Source organism: Macrobrachium nipponense, chromosome 22, assembly GCF_015104395.2.
Source record: "Macrobrachium nipponense isolate FS-2020 chromosome 22, ASM1510439v2, whole genome shotgun sequence".
NCBI lineage: Eukaryota > Metazoa > Arthropoda > Malacostraca > Decapoda > Palaemonidae > Macrobrachium > Macrobrachium nipponense.
Genome location: NC_087213.1, coordinates 13351632 through 13368409, shown reverse-complemented (window position 1 = coordinate 13368409; position 16778 = coordinate 13351632). Strand labels below are relative to the sequence as shown.

At 44.8% G+C, this 16778-nt stretch overlaps 1 protein-coding gene across 1 annotated transcript in view; it reads left to right on the top strand.

The window, feature by feature from the left end:
- Positions 1-775: 775 nt before the first annotated feature.
- LOC135198866 (uncharacterized) overlaps positions 776-16778 on the top strand; it is a 56467-nt gene continuing 40464 nt past the window's right edge. The window contains exons 1-3 of the mRNA XM_064226838.1: positions 776-899; positions 1943-2178; positions 12640-12809. Of these exons, the coding sequence (XP_064082908.1) occupies positions 776-899; positions 1943-2178; positions 12640-12809 (530 nt within the window). The remainder of the gene's footprint in view (positions 900-1942; positions 2179-12639; positions 12810-16778) is intronic.

The following is a 16778-nucleotide window of genomic DNA, read 5'->3' as shown; positions in this document are numbered from 1 at the left end:
AAGCCAACAAAACTTTCCATTAAAATGCCTCCTCCTAGTAGAAAAAAGAAATCTCCCAGTCTTGTAAAAAGGAACCACAATGTTGGTCCTAAACATGATAAATTCACTTCCATTATTCAGTAGGAACTGTCAGGGACTGCGAGCGAAGTATGAGGAAGTGAAGCTTTTGATCTATGAGCACTCTCCTGTAGGGGTATGTTTGCAGGAGACTATGCTAGGTGAATATACCCCTTGTCCTAGGGATATGTTTCACTATAGAACTAAATTTGATCTAGAAGTGAAATCATGGTGGATCCCTCATCTACATCCGTCGAGACACTCCACACTACGAAGTGAAACTAACATACTCCACTTCAAGCTGTGGCTGTAAGAATTAATTTAAGAAGGAAATACACTTTATGTTCCCTTTACATTCCACCAATAGTCATGTGTCCCAAGAGAACTTAATATACTTAATGCAGCAACTACCAGAGCCATTTCTTCTACTTGGTGACTTCAATAGTAGACATCCATTGTGGGGAGATGTAACATCAAATCAAAAAGGGAATATGATGGCATCATAATAAGGAAAATGAAGATATAGGTCTTCTTAATACTGGAGAACCCTACCCATTACCACATTCAGACAGGCACTGTCTCCTGATCGACCTCTCAATATGTAGCTCAACTGCAGTGTTGACTTTAGTTGGAGAACAAGTGATGACTGGCATACCAGTGACCATTCTCCAATTGTGATCGACACCAATGATGGTCCACCTATCCCGAGATCGCCACGATGGTGCTTAGAGAAAGCAAATTGGAGAAAATTCAAAGACTTGAGGAGTTGGAAGGGGATGCAAAAGATCTCCCAAGTGTAGATGATGCCATTGATCTACTCAATGGAACATTGCATACTGCAGGTCTACACTCAATTCCTCGAACTAAGGGACTATTCAGGAGACGGCCAGTACCGTGGTGGTCAGAAGACCTAAGGCTGTTTACACCGAGCTACAAGGTCATCATTGACCAGGTGCCGTAGACATCGCACCTTGGACAATGTCATAATTTACAAACAGTGTAGGGCACGATTTCGAAAAGCTATGAAAGCTGCAGAAGACAAGCATGGGCCGAATATGTATCCTCTATTAACAGCAGAACACCAGTCTGTAGCATTTGGAAGAAAATAAGAAAAATTCAGGGTAAATTTACACCCAATCCTCCTCCAGTACTTAAAGTGAATAATACTCATGTCACTGATGCCACAGAAGTTAGTATACATTTTCAGAACACTTCCGCTCGAGTCTCTGAGAAATCAGAATAGTTCCCCAGGACATAATTTTCAGAATGATGGAAGAACAACAGGTACTTGACTTTTCAGCAAAGAAAGCTAGAATCATATAATATGCCTTTTTCTGAAAGGGAGTTTGACTCTGCTTTATCTAGGAGCAAGAAACACTGCCCCTGGTCCAGATGAGATTCCTTATGAAATGTTTAAACACATTTCGAAGACACAAAACTTTTTATATAAGTATTATCAATAGAATATGGGATGAAAGCAGCTACCCTACCATATGGGAATTAGCTACCATGTTACCGTTCCTTAAGCCTGGAAAAGATCACCACCCTGTGTGCAGCAAGTTACCGCCCCATTGCTTTAACTGCTGTTTGTGTAAATTGATGGAAAAAATGGTAAATGTAAGACTGATGTGGTATCTAGAGCACAACAATATTCTAACACCTTCTCAGTGTGGTTTTCGAAAAATGCACTCTACCCTGGACATCTTACTGCAACTTGAAACCTCTGTCTGTGAAGCCTTTGCCTCCAAACAACATCATGTGACAGTGTTTTTTGATATAGAAAAGGCATATGACACTGCTTGGAGACTGGGATTCTGAAGACTATGCATAATAGTGGTCTACGAGGTAAATTACCTTTATTTGTGAAATCCTTTTTACATCGTAGGTATTTTAAAGTTAAAGTTGGCAGTACTTTATCAGAGGAAAAGGTGTCAAGAAGAAGGTGTTCCCCAGGGCAGTGTTCTCAGTGTAACACTTTTTGCTCTAGCCATAAACAGTGTTGCAGCTGTCATTCCAAGAGAGGTTTTAAAGACACGTTTGTGGATGATGATTTGTCAATATCCTTTGCTGCCACCGGATGACTGTAGCAGAAGAAAGCTACAATTAACAATAAATAAAATAGTAAGTTGGGCTGAGAAAACAGGGTTTTAAAATCTCTGTAAGCAAGACTACTGCCGTCCACTTCTGTCGGATCAGGGGAGTGCATCCTGATCCAGACCTCTCTTTGTATGGCCGTAGAATCCCAGTGTAGAAACAAGCACACTTCTTAGGCCTAGTTTTTGACAGTAGATTGACTTGGGTCCCACCATATCAAACATATAAAAGCAAAGAGCCTAGAAGCTCTACACATCTTGAAGGTGCTTTCTCACGACCTCAGTTGGGGCGCTGATAGGAAAAAAAAGAATCTTTTTAACTCTGGCTTCATAAATCTTTAATCTTTGTCAAAGCTGTCCATCTGGTTGTGAAATATTTATATCTTCAGCTTCCTCATCCTAACTTAAAACTTTTAGATTCAGTACATCATTCAGCTATTCGTATAGCCACATGGAGCTTTCCGTTCGTCACCAAGATTCTAGTTTTTGCTAGTTGCTTGTCAGGTAGAGATTGCCTCTTGAAAACTCTATCGCCAGTCATCATTACTTATTCGGTACTGGTTTAGAGCGCAAAGACTCCCCCAAATCTCATGGCATTTGCCTGATGGCAAAATATAAATATTTTTAAATGGGTTTTTTATGCAAGTCCATCCAAGGTATCCCATTCCTTTTTAGCTATAGAAATAAAACAAATTTTAGGGATATCAAATATTAAAAAATATCCCATTATTCCCTTTGTGTATCCCAGTACTCCTGTCTGGAGGTTACCGGATGTGAATTCTGCAGGTACTTCAATGGAGCGAAAGAGAAATAAAATCTGATGAGGAAATAAGGGCAATATTTTTAGAGCATGTATCAGCAGTCATATAGATACATGTTTTATATTTACTGATGGCTCCAAGTCCAATGCCGGCGTTGGATATGGAGTTTTTTAGCCAATCTTTTAAACCGAAGAGGTGCACTTCCTTCTATTGCCTCAAACTTTACAGCTGAATTGTATGGCATCCTAGTAGCACTGGAACATATTGTAACACTCCCAGTGTGTAGCTACACAATATTTTGTGACTCCAAAAGTGCCTTACAGTCCCTGGAAGTCTTAAATACTGATCATCCCTTGGTGTTGAAGATCTTGCAGTGATCTTCTTGCACCAAAATAGAGGCAGCATTGTTTCATTTTGTTGGGTTCCTGCCCATGTGAACGTATCGGGAAACGAAGAGCAGACAAGCTAGCCAAATCAGCAGCGCAAACTTTAGTACCGAGAAAATGCCCTGTTCCATATCGTGATACATTCATTGATATATGGAAATCTATCCAGTATTTATGGCACTTCAGTGGGACAGAGTAGGCCCCAACAAAATGAAAGAAATTACTAGACAGACACACCCTTGGAAATATGACCTAATACACAGGAAGTGGGAGGTTGTATTGTGTAGATTACGTATTGGCCATACACGTTTAAACTCACGGCTATCTGATGGATGGGGAGAAATGAGCCATTCTGTGATGATTGCTTAGTTCCACTGACTGTTAGGCATTTGCTGGGTTGTTGTCCCAGTCTAGTGGAACTTAGGAATCGTTTTTTAGCTTATAGTAGTGAAGCAGGTGGTAATTATAGCATGCCAAAACTGTTGGGAGAAAGCATGTGTGTAAATAACGTTATCTCTTTTATCAAAGAAGCTGGTCTTCTCAAATATATCTGACAGCTGTGCTGTCTTAGTATATACTTTTTTTCCCTTTTGGTTTTGTTTTATATTTTATTCAGATTAATTAACAATTCTTTTTATCTAGAATTTTATTTGTTGATCAGAATTTTATTCTGATTTTTATCAGATTTTTTTTTTTTAAATCAATTTATATGTATCTCTTTTTAATTAAAGATAAAATTCATAATATATTAAACAAGATTTTAAATAACGTTAAAAGATCACACTTAGCATTCGGCGTCGGTGACCCTGGTAGTTGTGACGCCAGAAAACCTACAATCAATCAATCAAATCAGTCCCACTCTGCAAGATGCTCTGACTTCCGAGATCCAGAGGAACTTTGCCGAGGTTATGGCGCTGATTCGTCAGCACAACGACCTCGGGGAAGGATCGCCGCTCCCACCAGCAGAGCCACGTCTCGGCTCGAGTCGTTTGGGGGCCCGAGAGGGAACCCAAAATCGACGGTGGGTCTGCCGCGATCGGAGCTTGCCGACTGTGTTTGAACCAGGTAGTCTCTCGTCTCCGGACAAGAAGGCTCTCTCAGTTCTGGCCGGTCGAACAAGCTACTTCACCTCCTCTACTGCAACAGAGGCGTTTCTACGTGTCTTCGGACACCGTATTTGAATACCCCTTCGGTCCTCCTGAGAGGTTTCGACCTCGACGAGGACTGGAATGAGTCTGAGGACGGTATCGGCTCTCTCCTGTCAGGTGTCGATCAGGCCCCACCCAGACGACGTTCACAGTGGCGGCAGATCCTTACCTACGTATGAGTTCGTAACCCTCCTCGGGAAAACGTTTTCTCCTGACCGATACGTTTTCCCAGGCTCTTGAGAGGACCATCGCCGTAAGCGATGGCTGCTCTTTTCTTCTCCAACTGCTAGTTCCGCTGGGAAGGCGAGCCAGTATCCATTCCTCCCCCACCTTCCCTCTCTCCTTACGGCTACGAGGGAAAGGGGAGGGATCCTACAGAGATTTCTCTGTAAGATCCCACGTTAGGGGCTGCGCTACCGGGGGGACCTTCCGGGTCCTACCTGACGTAAGCCCCGGTCGTTGAGGAGGGATCCTGCCCCCTTTCTCGATTTCTACGGGAATCGAGAGGACCACCAGCCTATATCGTTTGACGAATTCGGTGGGGGTTTCGCAGAGTGCTTAGAATTCTACGGAATTTCTAGCGCACTCAGAGTGTTCGAGTTTTTTACGATCTCCAAACACTTAGGCGAGACCACGGTCCAAAGTGAGCGAGAATCCCCGATAATTGTTACACGATAATCGGGAACCTCGCTTATGCTCGAATTCCTGTAATTTCTAGCATTTGGAAGAAGACTGCTGCTGAAAGAAGAGTATCTCACAGTAGGCGATTAACCTGGAATAGAGAAGAACGGACGGGGGGAACTTCCAGTTTGGCTTGAACTATCGTCTTCGGTATTCTGTTCACCATTGAAGCTTTCCTTTGGGAAAGACTTCTCCTTCACTCTCTTGACTAGAGAACGAAGGCGGTCGATCTCCAATCCTTATTCTCATTCCTCGAGGGGAAAAGAATTTAGGATGGAGGTCGTTGTACAGAACCTACAAATATACTACGTATATTACCCTCGCGACATGATTCTTGTAACAGTTGAATTGTCCGGGGGGTAGGCGCATACCGTAGTTAACTCTACGGTTTGTGACCGAGACGAATTGTATCTTAATTGAACTGCAACCTCGGGGTTGCCTGCAACCTCCCCAGCAGTTATCAGTTTCGATTTTAGATACTTGGTATTGTCATGACAACACCAAATCAGCTTTTGTATTTACCGAAATCCGTTTCGTTTAAATATAATTGCTCGAGCGTATTCTTTATGCTCGATGGTTCTAGCGAACGCATTCCTTCGTGGAATAATGGATTACCTGGCAACTCAGGATGACGAGTCACCGAGAGCTACTGCGTATTGAACTGCCTGATAGCGGCTCAGTATCAGCTAGGTCTCGGAGATGCCACGGTCGGTTACGTCTCTCTCTCCCCTGGTTTGATTGACTACCGAACCGTATCTCTGCCCAACAATCATGGACTTAGGTCTCTGATTAACGGGGATTCTCGCAATAATGAAGGACCATCTACTGCTGTGACGCTCGATTTCATCGCCTTCGACATTGCGAGAATTTTCAACAGAGATATCTCTTGGACTCTTTCATCTTTCTGTTTACCGCACGGTAACAGAAGTCTGTACTAGTCAACCGCTGCATCGCACCGCGATAATGCGAATGATTTTTGCAGACCTCTGAGTTTGTCTTCAAAAATATCTCGTATTCGTAGGTGTGCAATTATTCATTGCTCGCCCCGAACCTTAACAGATATGTCAGAAGACATCGCCTACTCTCCGACCTGACAGCTCTACTTCCAAATGTTTCAGCCCATGAGAAGCATTTCTTCAGGCAGTATTTCCCTGTCTTCATTACTGAAAAAGCGCTCCGCTTTTATTGCAACTACGATCCTCAACCGGACAGCAATGAATAGCGGTTTAGCGGTTCTCAGTCTTTGTAGACAGGTTCAGAATCTTGAGAATCCTTCTCTCGGTTCAACTGCGAAGACCGTAGGTTGCATTTTCTGTACACCTTCGTCTTCAACGACACATAGTGTTGTTTCTCCTTAGCCGAGAATCAACTATACTATGAGATATCTTGCCATCAAGGACCTCGGTCTCTAGAAGGCAATTGACTTTCGCCTGTTGGGCACATTGCCGTTAAGAGAGTCATCACCTTGCCTTCTGGCATCGGTGACGAACAAATTATTGTTTAGTCTCTTGGCAGAACCCTTTTTAAGGCGAAGGTCACGTGACTTGCTCGGGTGCTTGGACAACTTGCCTCCTACCGAACGCAGTCAGTCGGCAGCTGTCAGATCGCCCAAGTCTGTTACGAACTTCGCTGTGGACTTAGTTCGGTTGTTCCATAACAATCTTTTCTTCGTCCTAACGGCTTGTCACAGTACCCATACCATCGACACCCACCATTGAGTGTCGGTGTCCTATCCACTACCGAGAAGAACAACTTCGCTGCAGACGGATAGACCAGTATGGGTACAGGATATCACCGAAGTCGAGAAGAGGGATAGGTCATACGACCATTCCCTTCTTTCCTCTGAGGTAATTGCATGACTTTTCCTGCGAAGTCAAGCATCCAGGGGATGGGGATTCGTGACGCTCGATTTCGTACGAATTCGTAGCGAAGACTCTGAACCCTTCGGTTCCTGACGATCGGTTAGAGTCCTTCACAATCCCCTCCCTAATGGACTTCACCGCCTTCGATGCGAAGGAGATGCTGCTTTGTCCTGTGAAAGCGCGACCGCGCTTTCTGAAGAAACTCGACATCCAGGATGAGTGTTGAAGACTCTTCGTCAGCACCAAGATGACCTAGAAGTACACTCCCTCGAGTTACAACGAACTTCTCCATGGCGCAGGTACTGAAGGCAGGGGTCTGGTACAAAGAACCACCGGCACCTCCTTCTACCTTTGGATATTGCCCACAGGTCCTTGGATCGTTTTCCTTAGGACCCTGTGGCTGCTCAACACGTTGTCTAGCTAACCCAGACCCTAGCAGGCTGAACAGCATCGAGTCCTGGTGTGACTGTAAGAATAGATAAGTGCATGAGAGAGTGACTGGCTTCTCTTCCTATCTTTTTCCTCCCCCTCTACCTGTGGTAGAGGGATACGGTCATCACCTTGCTGGATAGGACGAGATGCCGGTGAGCTTACTCGACAGAGCCCCATCCTATTCCCACCTTTCACTAGGGATGGGAGCGAATATCCACCACTTCCCTCCTACAAGGGGGGGGAAGTGGATGCCAACAAGAGACAACCATAACTTTATGTTGCCTCTTGCAAATAGGAACTTGTTCTTGTTTGCTGGTACGAAGAGATACGCTTGCCTCTCTCTTAGTACTTGGTCCAGAGGTCTGACCATTGATCCTGCGGTGCACACCCCGATCAATCGGACAGAGGCTTGGATCCCTCCCTCGCTCTTACGACCAGGGAGGCATTCCAAGGTTGGGCGAACACCAGTCTGTTCACAAAAGACTCAGATTCCTCCCACCAAGAAGTGAGTCTTCCTATTGTAAAAGGACCGAAGGTTTGTATGCCGTGTCGGAACAAATGACAATTTGTCCAAATTGCATTTTTCCTAACTATACAAACCTGAGGTCCTTTTACACATAGCCCACCTCATGCCACCCCTCACTCTGCAGTTTTTTGCTTGGGCCAAAAGCAAAAGTGATTTGTTTACCTACCATCCTCGCGCCGGCCTGTCGGTACAAGCAAGTCAACTACCGAACCCCTTGTTCGAAAGCTTACGACCTATCCAGCTGCCGCTAGTACCTTCCTATTGTAAAAGGACCTCAGGTTTGTATAGTTAGGAAAAATGCAATTTTGGACAAATTGTCATTTCAAGAAAAAAAATACATCAATGGAAAGAGGATGAGGTACAAATGCATATGGTGTAAGAAAAAAAATTCTAGTCTCCCTACCTTCCATGAGACATTGAAAATGACTACTATTACAATCCCTTGTGGGGCCTCGGGGCCTCTTTTACAAGACAATCATAAATTTTACCAAGTTGTACATGTTTTTTCTATTAATGAATTTTTTTTATGTTTTGTTAAATTATGATTACAACTCACACAATATCATAGCAGATAAGAATTGCAATCAGTAACAAATTCTGAGTGTATTTACAGTAAGTCCTCGGGTTACGCTGGTCTCGACTTACGATGTTTCGTGGTTACGAACGCGCCCCCATAAAAATATAAAAAATAATATTTTGCGTCGTTCCGTCTTACGCGGTTTAGCGTCGTAAGCAATGTAAACAAACGCGAACTAGTTCCGGGCGCACGGCGGAAGAATACGCTTTGTGGGGGAGAGGACGGCGTCGCTTCGCTACGCTCATTCCTCGCCCATACGCCATTTTGGTTGTTTACACTGCCTCTCTCTCCCTCGTGTTGTATCGTTTTTGTAACTTTTTGCTCTTTGTTATGGCTCCCAAGCGCAAGGCGGACTCTTCTGATGGTAGTGCATCGAAGAAAAGAAAGGCCATCACCATGGAAATTAAAGTGGACATTATAAAGCGATCTGAGAAGGGAGAAACGCCAACAAACATTGGCCGCTCGCTTGGCCTTAGCCGTTCGACCGTTGCTACCATTATCAAAGATAAAGAGCGCATCGTTGAACATGTGAAAGGATCTGCTCCTATGAAAGCGACAGTGATAACTAAGCAGCGTAGTGGTCTAATAATTGAAATGGAAAGGTTATTGGTGCTTTGGTTGGAAGACCAAAATCAACGGCGTATCCCAGTCAGCCTTATGGTGATTCAGGAGAAGGCGAAAAGATTGTTTGAAGCGTTGAAAAAAGAAAAGGGGGAGGGAAGTGAAAGTGAAGAGTTTGTGGCTAGTAGGGGTTGGTTTATGCGATTTAAGGCTCGGGCCAATTACCATAACCTTAAATTGCAAGGTGAAGCTGCTAGTGGGATGAGAAAGCAGCGAGTGAATTTCCTAAAGCGTTGTCTGAGATAATTAAGGAGGGGGGTTATTCTGCTCAGCAAGTGTTTAACGTAGACGAGACAGGTTTGTTTTGGAAACGTATGCCTAACCGCACTTACATCGCCAAGGAGGAGAAGTCAGCACCCGGTCATAAAGCCAGCAAGGAGAGGCTAACTTTACTTCTGGGGGTAATGCTGCTGGCGACTTCAAACTGAAGCCCTTGTTGGTGTATCAGGCTGAAAATCCAAGGGCACTCAAGGGCATTTGGAAGGGTCAACTACCAGGTAATTTGGAAGTCCAACAAGAAGGCATGGGTGACACTTGCAGTGTTTGAGGACTGGTTCGTAAACCATTTTGTTCCAAGTGTGGAGCGGTGTTGCTAGTGCTGGACAATGCCCCTGGACACCCTGCCCAGCTGGGAGACTTCAACCCTAATGTCAAGGTGGTTTACCTTCCACCTAATACCACGGCCCTTTTACAGCCTATGGACCAAGGAGTGATTGCTTCGTTCAAGGCCTACTACCTACGAAGGACAATTGCTATGGCTTTACAGGCAACTGAAAACCAAGAAGGACTTGACTGTGAAGGACTTTTGGAAATCCTACAACATCCTTGATGCTGTAAAGAACATTGCTAATTCTGGGAGGAGGTTAAGCAAACAAAACATGAATGGTGTCTGGAAGAAAATTTGTCCTCAATTTGTGAATGATTTCCATGGGTTTGAGGACACAGTTCAGCTAGTTGTCAAGAACGTTGTTGCCCTGAGTAAGGAAATCAATTTGGAGATGGAGGTGATGATGTTACAGAGCTGCTGGAGTCTCATGGCGAGGAGTTATCTGCTGAGCGGACCTGATACAACTGGAGAAGCAGATAATAGAGGAAGAAGAAGAAGCACCCACCCCAGAGCCTAAGGCTTTCACAAGGCAGGACTTGATAAGAGGTTTTGCAGAGTTGCAGCAAGCGTTGTCAACTTTGAGGCTCAGGATCCCAACTTGGACAGGTTCACTAGGGTTTCCAGAGGCGTCATGGATTTGATGCAGTGTTACAAGGAGATCTTGGATGAAAAGAGGTCGCTCTCTGTTCAGACTAACCTGGAGCAGTATTTTAAGAAGGTAGAGAGGCCTGCAGGAGATCCTGTACCCTCTACCTCAGCTGCCTCTGCTAATCCAGACTCGCCTGCCCCACAATCTCCAGCACCTTCTGAATGTTCTGCTAACCCAGACTCACCTGCCCCAGTATCTCCAGCACCTTCTGTAGGTTCTGCCTCACCTAAAGACTCACCTGCCCCAACATCTCCAGTAGTATGTTCTGCCTCACCTCAAGAATCACCTGCCTCAGCATCTCCAGTACTAGTATGTTCTGCCTCACCTCAAGAATCATCTGCCTCAGCATCTCCAGCAACTTCTGGAGGTTCTTTTTCTCTTCACTAACCTCCCCCAGTCTCTCCAGCACCGCAGCTTCCTCTCCAGTGTGCAAGCCAATCAAGCTAATAAAGGTAAGGAATTGTTCTCTCGTTGTTTATTGATAGGTGTATTTACATTAAAACTCATGTTTTGGTTTTTTTTATTTTCAATTTGTTCGACTTACGCTGAAAATCGTGTTACGACGCATCGTAAGAACGGATCAACGTCGTAACTCGAGGACCCCCTGTATTGTAAAATATTTACGTAAATTTGCCAAGATAAAAGATGCAGTAACTTTTTTTATTATACATATTTTTCTAATATTTCTTTGCACTTTTCTCTGCAATATTATAACTGACATACTATCATAAAAGATAAGAACTAAAACCAAAAGAGAGAGAGAGAGAGAGGTAAATCATGAGCCGCCTAGAATCAGCAAACTGAGCCTGTCGAAAAGTTACCATTAGTAAATTTATGGGCTCTTGAAGTAATGGAACCTCTTTCCCACCCGATCTCTCCAAATCGATGGCACATAATATTGCTACGCATCAGGAGGGAATCCATCCACTAGTCAAAACCTGTCATTGTTACTCATATGAGGGTATCCGTCCATTAAGGGTTGAAATATTAACCTCCCTCCCCAGTCTGCCCACATCTTGAGGCCGCCACTAACGATACAGGCCGTTTCCTCAGTCCTCTGTAACATCCATGGCATCAGCACATGGTGCTCTGGCTGTAATTGACTTGCTTTCGTTTCAAGGTTAACATATATAGGGCTAATATTTTTTCTATTCCATTAAAAGGGTTAATACTGATTTGTTTTCGTTTAAAGATTGACTTTCTTATGACGTGTTACAATGAATGAAAATCCTTAGTTTACTACTGTCTTCCTGTGCTTCATTAGTGTTGATTAGTCTAATTTCATTTCCAAGTGAACTTCCGTGAGATGTAACCAATGAAAAAACATACATAGTCCAATATTTTTTTTATTTTGTTTGATCAGAAAGTGGAAAATTATTTTTTTCTCATTTTAAAAACAAATTACAGACATGGTGCATAATCATGAATACGTAGATGCATATACTAGGCCTATTCTTGTTTTACATTATTTTGTCATAATAAATATTTCTCATTGGAAAACTGGTTTCTAACCACGAATAAACATACATTGGCTCAATGTGTTACGATAGACTTTGGATTTTACTTGCCAAAGCAAAGTCTCATTCATATAGATTTCAGTGAAATCTACAAGACATTCAAGAGTGATTCTATCACTCTCAGCCTTCATTTTTCTGTGAAAAAAATGGCAAAATAATAAATATACATTATTCTGACTTCCATATCAATTATTAAAAACAAGTAAATCCAATATATCCTCAATTTAGGTATAAATTCAATTCAATAAAACTCAGCTCAGTGTTCTTTATTAATAAATGTTCAGTGTTCTTTATTAATAAATGTTATCTGTCCACGAACTGAGCCAAAAATGTTGCCGCCACCACTTTAAAGTTGCAATGCGTATGCACAGCCGTTTGGACTGAGGTTCATCGATTGAGATGAGCTATTTACCCAGGCTACCTGCGTGGGCCAGAAAAACTGTGCAGGTTGTCCACACTAACGTTCAGTTATAACTGCGCAGGCATAACTGAATGTTAGTGGTGGGCTTTAGTGGGTTGTCACTAAGAATTCTGAACTTAAAAGTTCGACACACACATGGTGGAGAGGAAAGGTGAACCAAACAGTCCTTCCAGGTCAGCCAAGTCTTACGTTTCATTTTCATTGAATGCAGGTTGCACCTACAGCATGAAGATGTAGGCTAACTACAGTATATCTAAATAATAAATATCATTATGAATATTTTCACTTTTCTTTATTGCAGCTGACATACAAGCCAGTTGTCCGGCCAAATGAAGCAGCTCAGTATCGTAGTGTGCCCAGACAGTTGCCATCAAGCGATGAAGATTACTCTTCAGATTCAGACTCAGATATAAGTGCTATCAAGAAGAGGAGGCATAATGTTAGTAAAATGGATACCAGTGGAACTGGAAGGTGAGTATGTGTTTGTAATATATTCACTAGTTGTATTAATTATGTATTAGATTGTTTCTTTATTCAGTCAGCCTGTCATGAGACTTGTTATTTGATATATAGTACGGGCAGTCCCTGGATATCAGTGATCTGATTTTACAGGATTTGTCTAGCAGTGACGATAACTGGATTTTCAGCGATGATAACCAGGGATCAGCGTTATTATCGCTGGTTTTGGTTATCGGCGATTTTCAGTTACCGTCACATCATCATGAATGGAACCCCCGTTGATAACAGGTGACTGCCTGTATCATATTTTTGTACATGCAACTTCCCCGGCAGATATATACTTAGCTATAGTCTCTGACGTCCCGACAGAATTCAAAACTCGCGGCACACGCGACAGGTAGGTCAGGTGACCAGACCCACTCCCACGCGCTGGGTGGCGGGAATAGGAACCATTCCCGTTTTCTAACCAGAATTTTTCTGTCGCCGGTAGCAACAACACCGTTGTTGGTACCTCCTGCTTTGGAATTCTTTTCTCGTTGGCCGAGGATTCTCTGTTTGACCTTTGGTGATGTACATTGATCTTTGGTTTTGGCATACGCTTATCGTGGACCGTTTTTTGGATTTTGGTTTGGGTACTCTTTAAAATGTCTGACGTGGCACCTGTATTTAGAGTGTGTACGAAAGAGGAATGTAAGGTGAGGCTACCGAAAGCATCGGTGGATCCTCACACGGTCTGTAAGAAATGTAGGGGGAATGATTGTTCTGCGACTAACACCTGTCTGGAATGTGAGGGTTTAACGGAAGTGGAATGGAAGACCTTGGCTTCTTATGTAAGGAAACTTGAGAAAGATAGAGTTAGGAGGGCTTCCATCAGAAGCTCAAGTAGATCCTGCTCTATTGAGCAGGAAGTAGCTCCTAACTCTTCTGTTAATTCACCTGCTCATAGTTTGGTTTCAGCCCCTTCCCCCAGCAGCGAACCTGTAGATGCGTCTACCGAAATGGCTGCAATGAGAGCCTCAATAATCAGCTTGAAATCGCAACTGCAAGCAGTGAAGGAGACAGGTAAGCGCAGTGATGTGTGCAGTGATTTGTGCAGTGTCCCCAGTGAAGTGGAGGGGGCGTCTGACCGACTCTGCATTGCTCCTAGGCCTAGACCTCTTTCAGACTCCCATGACCAAGGGAGGAGGAATGTCGAAAGCCGCAAGGGGGATGTAGAGTATTCCCAACGGTCAGGCGTCCCTTCGGCAGATCCTGTAGCCGCTTCCCAGGCTGCCAAGGACAGCTACTGCAAAAAGCGTCCTCAGGAAGTCTTTTTCGGACTCAGACTCTTCGTCTCCAAGAAGAGGATGGAGTTCTGCTTCTAAGTCGCGTCCTCTTAAGAGAACCTGGAAAACACCAGCAAGCGAAGCGTTGCAGTCCAGTCCTGAACCTTTTCCGGAGTATTCTCCTGCTCGTAAGAAGAGAGCTACGAGATCTCCTGACTCTTCTCCGGAAGGTTTCGCACGCAAGACGAAGGAAGTCTTGGTAGGACTCCAACAGCAGTTGTCTGCCTTAGTAGGAGTTCTTTCTGAAGGCCCTTCTAGGAAGAAAGACGTTTCTCTTCCCATCAAGAGTTCTGTTAGGAGAGCCTCAGAGAGTAGGCGCCCTGGCGTTAGCAGACGCTCCTCGCCTGAAAGGTTTTCGTCCCCAGCGAGACCTTCTTCAGTTGGATATGACAGGACTCGTGTGTCCTCTCCTGCTAAGAACGCTAATCGGAAACTCCCTACGAGCAAGAGTTCTCCCAGGAGTTTTTCTAGAGATGATTACGCCTCTCATGGCAAGTATCAGGAGCCTGATTCGCGGATTTCTCGTGAGAGAATTCGTGCGACTAAGAGCTCCGGGAGAGAAGAGAGCCCCTCTCTTTTCAGAGCTCTGCAAGAAGGAAGGAGCGTTCGTTCGTCCTCTAGACCTTTCCCGAAGGAACAACCCTCTCCCTCTGGCAAGTACCCAGGAATCAGGAGTCCCGTGGGATCTTATAGATATCCTTCTAAGGACGCAAGAGTATCGCCGAATAGGCGCCTCGATTTGGACAAGTGTTCTTCGCCTCCCAGGAGGGATAGGAGAGAATCTAGCGCCTCTCCGGGGACGCAAAGGGAAAAGGAGCTATTTGCCTGCTAGACGCAGTTACCAGGACGCAAACGTCTCCGCTACTGGACGACGGGAACAAAGAGTTCTCCTTTCTCCTCGCAGGCGCATTTCGCCTTCCAGGCGTCCTCATCAGGACGCAAATGCCTCTCCTTCTTGGACCAGGCAGCCTCACCAGGACGCAAGCGCCTCTCCTTCTTGGCCCAGGCGCATTCACCAGGACGCAAGCGCCTCTCCTTCTTGGCGCCAGGAACAGGATGTTCTCCTTTCTCCTCGTAGGCGCTCTTCGCCTCACAGGCGTCTGATTCAGGACGCAAGCGCCTCTCCTAGCAGGCGCAAGGAGCAGAGCAGAAGCCCGAGTATAGGGAAGCTCCAGGACTCGTGCAGGAAGGAGGATAGAAACAAGGTTTCGGATATCCAGCAAGGGGACATTGATTCTCCTACAGTTAGGATTCACGAAAGAAAAAGGCTTCTTTCTCCGGATCGGTCTCCTGAAAAGGCAAAGCCCTCTTCGCCTGCATCGCTTTTGGAAGAAGTTTCGGAAGAAGAGATCTCCAAAGATGCAGGAGTTTCGGATTATAAGAGACTTGCTTCTCTTTTGTTGCAGGTGTTTGGAGACTCGCTACGCCCGTCGGATCCCCCTTCTCCGGGATCTTTATTATCTAGTACGAAACTGTCGAAGTCCTCCTCCTTCGTTAGGATGACCCCTACTCTTTCTATGAGAAAGTCTCTGAAGAGCCTTGAGAGCTGGCTCAGATCTAAGAAGGAAGCGGGGAAGACGGTATTCGCTTGTCCTCCTTCTAAGCTGACGGGAAAACCAGGTATGTGGTATGACACCAAGGAACCAATGGGCCTGGGACTCCCTTCGTCCTCAGATGCGGACTTTTCTGCTCTTGTAGATTCGTCAAGACGACGTTCTCTGCATTCTGCAAAAGCCTCTTGGGGAATGTGTGAGGTTGATCATCTCATCAAGGGCCTGTTCAAGACTCTCGAAGTCTTTAACTTCATGGACTGGGCTTTGGGAGCTTTAGCCAAGAAGTCTCAAGAACCAGACTTCGTTACCATGGAAGAGTTGGGCAGCGTATTAACCTGCCTAGACAAGGCGGTTATGGATGGCTCCAATGAAGTGGCATCCCTTTTTGGATCCTGTATATTGAAGAAGAGGGCAGTGTTTAGCTCCTTCTTAACAAAATCTGTTTCGCCTCTGCAGAGATCCTCCCTGTTATACGCGCCCCTCTCTAGTCACCTTTTTCCTCAGGAAATAGTGAGGGATATATCGAAGACCTTATCAGAAAAGGCCACACAGGACCTGTTGGCCCAGTCAGCTAAAAGGCTAAAACCTGCTGTTCAGGTTTCGAGGAAGGAGAAAGTTCCCTTCAGCAGCCCTTTCGGGAAGGTCTGCCCTAGATCTTCTCAGAAGCAGACGATCGGAGAAGAGAGGAAGTTCTTCTCGAAGGCCGTTCGTCAAGACCCAGTGAGACTGCGGTCCTCCAGACAAAAGTGGGTGCCAGGCTTCTAAACTTTTACGAAACTTGGGCACAGAAAGGTGCCGATACCTGGTCCCTATCCATCCTAAAGAAAGGATATTTAATCCCCTTCAGGGAAAAACCTCCCTTAACTACAACTCCAAGGGAGTTGACAGCAAACTACAAGGAGTCTGTCAAGAAACAAGCCCTTCTACATCTCGTGGAGCAGATGCTTTACAAGGAAGCCATAGAGGAAGTAAAAGATCTCTCTTCTCAGGGGTTTTACAATCGCCTGTTCTTGGTTCCGAAAAGTTCAGGAGGTTGGAGGCCAGTTCTGGACGTGAGCGCCCTGAACGTGTTCGTAGCAAAGAGGAAGTTCACAATGGAGACG